General features: G+C 41.9%; 1 protein-coding gene across 1 annotated transcript; it reads left to right on the top strand.

The window, feature by feature from the left end:
• Positions 1-4,394: 4,394 nt before the first annotated feature.
• Positions 4,395-5,291, top strand: LOC137352853 (probable G-protein coupled receptor 139). Its single transcript, XM_068018706.1, has one exon. The coding sequence runs from the start codon at positions 4,395-4,397 to the stop codon at positions 5,289-5,291; it is 897 nt and encodes a 298-aa protein (XP_067874807.1).
• Positions 5,292-8,213: the final 2,922 nt, after the last annotated feature.

The following is an 8,213-nucleotide window of genomic DNA, read 5'->3' as shown; positions in this document are numbered from 1 at the left end:
CTTCCAATATAGCCATTGTACTTTACATTATTCCTTATTTTTCCGCATTACGAGTCCAAGCCTCATGATACGATGTTCATTCGTACTTCATCACAGAGTCGTGGCCAGCTTCATTTCCCAGCACCAAATACAGGAATGCGTCCGATCTAGTTGGGCCAAGAACATACTGATCAAAGAATTCTCCTGAACAAAAAACCGAAATTTCCACCATCATTTCCCTTTACACTGAAATTATCCCAATGGCTATTTAGGTAATTACAGTCCACAATATCATTATTCTAGTTCTTGCACATCTCTATAATTTCCCTTCATATTTGCTCCTCCATCTGTCTCTCAATATTTGGAGACCTATAAAATATACCTAGCTGTGTGATCATACCCTTTTTGCTTCTTAACTGAAAGCAAATGAATTTTGTCATTTCCCCCTCAAGGCCATCCACTCTTTCTGACACTATAATATCTTCCCTAATCCGTACTGCAAACTCAAATCCCTTTTCTCCATCTCTTTCTATTCTGAACAATTTATAACCTTTAGCTTAAGTGGCCAGTCCTCATCATCTTTCAGCCACGTTTCTGTTATTTCCACTGCATCACACTCTCATAATGGTATTAGTGCTCATAGCTCACCACGCATACTCACCACACTTTGGACTGGATTTTGTTCCAAGCCCAACGTAAAGTTCTGTGGTGGAGTGGGTGGGGGAGTGAGCTGGAGAATTGGAGCAGTGGCTGCCATAGAACCCAGTGCCAGGATTGCCAAGTCAGATCTTCCTCGCGGCTAGGAAGCTCCATGGCTGCTCCTGTGCCACTCTGCAACAGGACCCTGCTTTCGATATGTTAACTACTACCTTGTATTAACTTATATGTGACCTGCAGTGAACTTATCTTCAGTTCCCAATTTTCAGTGCAATGTGCTGCACTTAAGCACCTTCAGATTCCTGTCCAGGGAAAGCTGGCACCAACGCAGTCGGGAAGGAGTCAACTCTGCATTTTCTTGAACTGTGTGCAGGTCCGGCCACCTTTGAAAAATGGCGCCAGCACCTGTGCCCGCATCAGGTGACACCACGAATGGAGTTCGCCAATGCCACACCGCCACGTCATTGGGGAGGAGGCAGCCACAATGAATATGCAAAGTTGCCACCTGCCACAGAATCACGGCGGTGTGGGTCCCGCGAGGGGCAGCCGCAATTTTCTGCAGCAAAATCCAGCCCTTTGTCTGTTTACATACACACACCTTAGTGCCGCATTTGTATTCCCCATAGTCCTTCTCAGTCAGTTCACATCTAATATGGAACTAGACCCTTCTCCAGTTCTGTCCAACACTTGCATATTATGCACCTAATTCGCTATTGTACTTATGTATGCTAGTGCCCATTACCCTGCGAATAACACTGAAACCTCCCCAACCACACGAGTGAACATCCCCGTGAGAACATTGTTCCCAGTGCTGTTGAGGTGTAACCAGCCCCTTTTGCACAGGCGGCTTCTGCGCCAGAACTGGACCTAATGCCCCTAGAATCTGAAGCCATCCCTCCTGCACCATGCTTCAAGCCAAACATTGATAACCCTTATCTTCCTTTCTCTCCGTGAACTAGCACATGGCCCTCGGAGTCATCCAGAAATTACTAGCTGCGGTCCTACTCGTTATGTCCTCCCTGGATGCTGCAAATCTTACCGTAAGGATTCAAAACCTGCCCTGTGACATTTGATAATATTGACCTGACACCTTTCGAACATATTTCAACAATTAGCACAAAGCATTCAACCCTCAAACTGCGAAAAGCTCCCATACAGCATGATGTCTTTATATACTGCACTGTTACTTAGACAATTTTGATTAGCAAATATTCAAGGACATTTTCAGATGTGAGTTTATATTTTAGTGACTTGGTAGAATAGAAAGAAAAATGTTTTGGTTTTGTAAACTTGTTGCAACACTTTAGGGTGGAGTCATCCACTGCATTCCAGACTCAATCCATGCAAATAATTTTCAAGAAGCAGTGGTTTGAAAAGTTTAGATTGCTGCAACGTTTTAATCCTTCAAACTCAATATACACTCGCTTATCTGTTTCTGCATTTATATTAGTATAATGACCACTTGGGATCTTGTACACCTCGCTGCAATCATTTTCATGTAAAATGAAGCTTACACAACACAATGATGATACAATTAATGACAGAGTTATGATTTCTCCAATCCAGTGTATATGAATTTAAACAATAAATCTCAGCTTCACTGGATGTCCTTTACCCTGGCTCCACTAAGATCATCTTGACACAATAAGCCATGGCTAAATGTTTGTAACCTTGGACATTCTGTTTAACACTGAGCTGAGCTTCGACTCAGACGTGGAGTATCTCATTGGAATGTACCATACACATGTCTGAACATCGTTTTACTTGCCACTGTAGTTATCTGATATTCTCTCTCTCTCTCTCCGGCCCACATTAGACAAACACATACACAGGCACACATATGCGCACACATGAGCACATAAATATGCATACTTATAACAATAGATACACAGGTATGCATGGATATTTATATGTTAATATTGATATAACTATACATGTCAGGTTACATTGCTGAATAAAACATGACAGCACCTCTCATAATGTGTTTGTTTAAACAACTGTAACTAATTTTCCCAATGATTACATAACTGGGTCACACTCAAGTATATAATAGAGAGTCTTCAAACGATTCAAGAAGTGGTTTGAGGGCTTGTGCGACTAACCATCGAATCTGACAGAGAATGCATGAACCAGCAAATGGCCTGGTATATGCTATTTGTTATCCTGTTCTTGCTGTGATCGGAATTCCAGGTAAATGATTATATTAGTAGATTGTTCATTACACATGGAGATGTTTAACTGATTGATCTTCCTAAGTATCAGTTATGCAAATCTATCTGTATTGACATGGCTGCTAAAGTATTCTCGTTGCAGACTTTTATTTTGTTTCCTGAAGGTACGTTCAGGCTTCAGGGTCACAAATATTCAAATTAAGCTGAGCCATCTGCAACAGCACATATCAGGCAGTTGGGACGATGGGACTGAGCAGCGGGTCTGTGAGAGAGCACGGGATCTGGAGAAGGAATCATTCTTTTGGGAGCAGTAAACATCTGGTCGATGGGACTGAGTACATGGTACGGGAAAGTGAACGGCGGATATCAGGAGTAAGCACCACGTCCATGGGAATGAGGCCATGGTCTCGGAAAGTGAACACCGAGTATCAGGAGTGAGCATCGGATCTCGTGGAGTGAACACTGGGTCTGTGGGACTGAATAACGGGTGTGACATCGTGAGCACCGGGTTGGTGGGAGTGAGCAACTGTTCTCGGGATCTGTAACTGAGTACCTGGTGTCTATGAATGGAACTGATTTCTGGGACAGTGGAGCTGAGAATGTGGTCTGGTGAAATTGAACTGAGCATAGGGTGCGCAGCAATGTTACTGAGCACCAGGTCTGGTGGAGTGGAACAGAGAACCAGATCTGGGAAAATGTGACCAATCATTGTGTTTGTCGGAATGTGATCTGGGTTGTGCGGAAATGAAACTGAACCGTGGGTTTTGTAGAGTAGTACTTCCCATCGTGTCTCGCGGAGTGGAATTTAGCCACCATGTTCGAGGAAGTGGGATCAACACGGGGTCTGGCAGAATGTGAGTTATGGCCATGTCTAACTTCCGTGCTCACTGAGGCAAGAAATCTCCTTCAACAATAAAAAAACGCAACCATTATCTACTGCTGTTTGCTATCTCATTCTTGCGATGGTCGGTTTTCAGGGTGATGGATTCCACAAGCAGACTGTTCATTACACACAGGAGCATAAGAGCAGGAGTAGTCTAATCAGCCCGTCACGCCTGCTCCGCCATTCACTTATATCATGGCCGATCATCTGCCTCAATGCGACTTTCCCACGTTATCCCCATATCACTTGATGTCATTAGTACCTGGATATCTATCGATTTGCCTCGAATATGCTCAATGACTGATTTCCACAGCCTTCTTGGGTGGAAAATTCTAAAGATTTTCCACATCTGTTTAAATTGCTTCCAGTACATATCTACCTTTCATAGGGATTCACATTCAGCTACATACCATTGCGGAGAGCGAAGAGATGAATATTTATTGCTGAATTCATTCAAAGCACTTGGGCAATGTGGCATTGCATCACACCATGCATTCCCTTTCCCTGGTAGGTAGTGTTCCATTTGGAATGAATAACAGGTGGTGTGAAGAATAGATGGTCCATGTGGCACCGCCTGTTCCCACTATTGCACAGCACGAATTTCAGGCCCTTTAAAAATCGCACAAATTCCCAATGAACTGATGTTTTTCTTCTGTGAGACCAGCTTGTTATTTATTTTTTTCTTTCTAATGACAGGTAACATAATGGCGATTATGATTCTATCCCGAGGGAAGTGTGGTCTCTCCAAATGCATCACTTGCTACCTGGTGGCGATGGCTGTGGCGGATCTACTAGTCGTTCTCACTAGTGTTTTGTTGAATCGAATAATCGCTGCTTATTTCCCAGTCAGTTTTCTGTCCATTACCCCAGTGTGTGCTCTGAAAACGTCACTGGTTTATGCTGCCAAAGACAGTTCAGTCTGGTTAACGGTCGCTTTCACCTTTGATCGATATGTGGCGATTTGCTGGGGGAAGAAGCTGAAACACAAATATTGCACCAACCAAACGGCACGTGGCGTTGTGGGAACGGTGCTTGCACTGAGCTGTTTACGAAATATTCCTTGGTACTTTTCATTGGAACCTCTGTATATCAGTAACAATATACCCTGGTACTGCAACTTCAAATCTATCTTTTACACAACGCCTCCATGGATAACATTTTCGTACCTTTCCCATATTTTAACCCCACTTGTACCCTTAATTTTAATTGTATTGCTGAATGCACTGACTGTGAGATCTATTGTTCTGGCCAATAGAACCCGTAGGGCTCTCCGTGGCAAGCAATATGGTGAAGATGAGAATGACCTTGAGATACAAAAACGAAGAAAATCCATAATCTTACTTCTAACTTTATCAGGAAATTTTGTTACCTTGTGGATGACGTTTACTGTACATTACTTATATTTCCGAATTACAAACTCTTACAGTTACACAGGATACAATGACCCTCTCTATATCCTTCAAGAAGCCGGGTACATGCTTCTCCTTTTGAGTTGCTGCACAAACACCTTTATTTATGCAGTGATCCAGAAGAATTTCAGAGAAGATTTCAGACATTCATTGAACTATCCGTTTAGATTTGTTAAACTGGTTAAATGGTAGCATTATCCTTGTTTGCTTCAACCATTGTTGATGTATTTGTTGGGTTTGGGAGAAAAATGGCTTTGGGCAATACTGAATCTCTGGGCATGTTTTAAACCCGTTGGCTCTCCAAATAATTAGTAGAGCTGGTCCGGTGCAATTGGGAGACGTCTATTTTCTTACAGTAACAGTAGCTGAAACTGATTGTCCCTTGCTCAAAGCAAATATATTGTTATACCTTAAATTAAAACTATTCGGTTGGGGATTTAACCTTCTAGAGTACTTGAACAGCAGCCAGTCCTAACGAATAATAATTTGCTTCAATAAGACGAGGAAGAAACTTATTGGATTGGTTGATATTCATGCCTGGTAATCAATATAATTGACTGGAATGGAACTGAATATCAGATGGTGGGTATAATAGACAAATATTGGCGGCGGCCTGTCTCGTTTTCAGTGTCTGTACCGCAATCTATACCATTTTCGTGGCATTAGAAGTTGCATCAGAGTTTTTGGAAAAGCAGAATGTTTCCCTCAGTGACTTGATAACTTTAAATAAGAAGAAACTAAAAACAATGGCGGAAAAATTCGAGTTAGAATTGGAGTCAGGTGCCAAGAAAGCAGAGATAATCCGATTTGGAAGGCTTAACGAAATATGCTGCGACCTGTGGAGCGACTGGACTGAATTAACAGTGCGTTTTTCCCACCACGATCAGAATTATAGATTTTATAGGGGGCTTTGTCCTGCATGGTTGTAACATATTTTCATTGGATGCTCGTCTGCGGTCGAGTCATATTCAATTAGGTGTCTCGTGTCTGGGATCAGGATCAGAATAATTTGAAAGGCTCACATTTGGAATCGTATTAATTGTTTGTCTTTGGGATAACATACAAATTGGGGTATTGCTCTCGCATCTGGGAACATATCAATTGGAATATTGATTGTTGGTATCCTAAAGTAATGCCAATTACAAAAAAGAAAAGGAGCCAGGATCATTGTTTAATAAGGTACACTTACCATTATACCATTGTAATGGCAGTTGCAGCAGAGCTTTTGGGAAAGCAGAACGTTTCACTGAGTGACTTGATAACTTTAACCAAGAACAAACTAAAAGAATTGGCAAAAAAATGGGGTTCGAATTGAAATCAGGTTCCCGAAAGCAGAGATAATTGACATAATAGCCCAACATCTGGAATTAGAAGAAGAAGGAAAAGATGAGAGACAAGAAGGTCATAAGTCAGAGAGTGATGCTGTAAAATTGTTTGGAATTCAATGAGAAATCAGAAAACTTGAAATTCAGCGAGAATGTGAAAGAGAAAAGGGTGGGGGTGGTGGAAATTTAGGCTAAAAGAGATGAAACTAGGACAAAGGAGTAGTTTTGAATCCAGGGTAAATTGTGTTCAGGAAGAATATGAATCAGCTCAGGGCCCAGCGAAAACTTGTTTAAATTTATACAGGCTCTCTCTAGGTTCGAGGAAAGGGACAGAGAGACATTTTTTTTCATTTATTTTGAGAAAATAGCAAAGCAGATGAAATGGCTGAAGGAAAGCTGGACGCTGCTTATGCAAAACAGATTGGTAGGCAGAGCTCATGAGGTCCATGCCATGCTTGCTGACCAGGCTTCTGCAGATTATGAGATAGCAACAAAGGTTATCCTCGCTGTGTATGAGTTAATCCTGAAGCTTACTGTCAGCAGTTCTGGAACTTATGGAGATTAGCTGGGCAGACAACGTAGAATTTGAGAGGGTGAAGCAAATTAATTTTGACCGTTAGGTGCTAGCATTAAAGATGCAATCCGTAAGAGAACCTTCGAAAAGTTTAAAAACTCCATTCCTTCAGACGTGAGTACTCATGCAGGTAACCTGAATGTTTTCAAAGCGAGGCAAGCAGTGGGAATTGCTGATGATCTTGAGCTTGTGAATAAGCTAAATTCGTTGGTCCATCACCCCCATAAACTCGAGAAGGATAGAAAGTGGGAGAGTGAAACGAAGGCAAGTAGCCAGGGGCAAGAAGAAACAGCTGGGAATGCCCCAGGATTACTTCCTCAGGTTAGAAAGGAAGGTGCTGAGGTTAGAAGTGAGGTTCACAAGTCGAGGTATTATCATTACAACAAAACGGGTCATCTTCGTTCAGAATGCTGGAAATTGCGAGGTAAATCCATTGTACTTGTTGACGCAAAGCTCGTGTAGAGGAAAAGACTCTGACTGAGAGTATAGCAGACCAGGCTATATCTTTAATGACAGTTGTAAAACCAGATACAAAAACAAAAAGGAGTGTAGAGGTTAAGAATAAAATACCCGAGAGTTATAATGAATTTTCGTCAAAGGGGAGAGTAACACCATATCCTGTAAGTGAGACAGGAAAACCTATCATTACACTCAGGGATACATGTGTAACCCAAACATTCTTGCTGGGAAAGATGACTTTTCACCGGAGAGCACCTGAAGTGAAAGCTTTAGTTCATGGAATTGGCGGTGAGTATATACCCGTACCTTTACATAAAGTATGCCCAGAGAGTGACTTAACATCTGGTATAGTAATTGTAGGATTGGCCTCAGTTTGCCAGTAGAGGGAATTGATCTCCTCCTAGGAAATGATTTAGCCAGATCAAAAGTATCTGTTTCTCCTATAATTACAGAGGAACCAAGTGAAATTAAGGAAACGGAGCAATTACATGAACAAGTTCCGGTAATATTTCTTGCATCTGTAGTCACCCGAGGAATGCCTAAAAAAGATCCATTGTCGGAGGTAAAAGTGGTACCACAAACAAGGAAAAACCTTATTTGGGGGATTTCGATCATTCAAATGAGTTATTTAACAGATCGTCTATCATTGCAGCGCATTAAGCTGATCCAGAGATGTACCAAAGGGCATAGTCGACTCTGACAGAAGCAGGGCGAAAGGAGTTCCAGAAGGCTTTTAAATGGCAAACAGGGTTTTGA

Source organism: Heterodontus francisci, chromosome 39 (assembly GCF_036365525.1).
Source record: "Heterodontus francisci isolate sHetFra1 chromosome 39, sHetFra1.hap1, whole genome shotgun sequence".
Taxonomy (NCBI): Eukaryota; Metazoa; Chordata; class Chondrichthyes; order Heterodontiformes; family Heterodontidae; genus Heterodontus; species Heterodontus francisci.
Note: the sequence above shows the minus strand (reverse complement) of the source record. Positions and strands in the feature narration are given on the sequence as shown.

What these genes read in the sequence shown, in the direction of transcription:
- LOC137352853 (XM_068018706.1), top strand. Translation starts at nt 4,395, where the DNA reads ATGGCGATTATGATTCTATCCCGAGGGAAGTGTGGTCTCTCCAAATGC.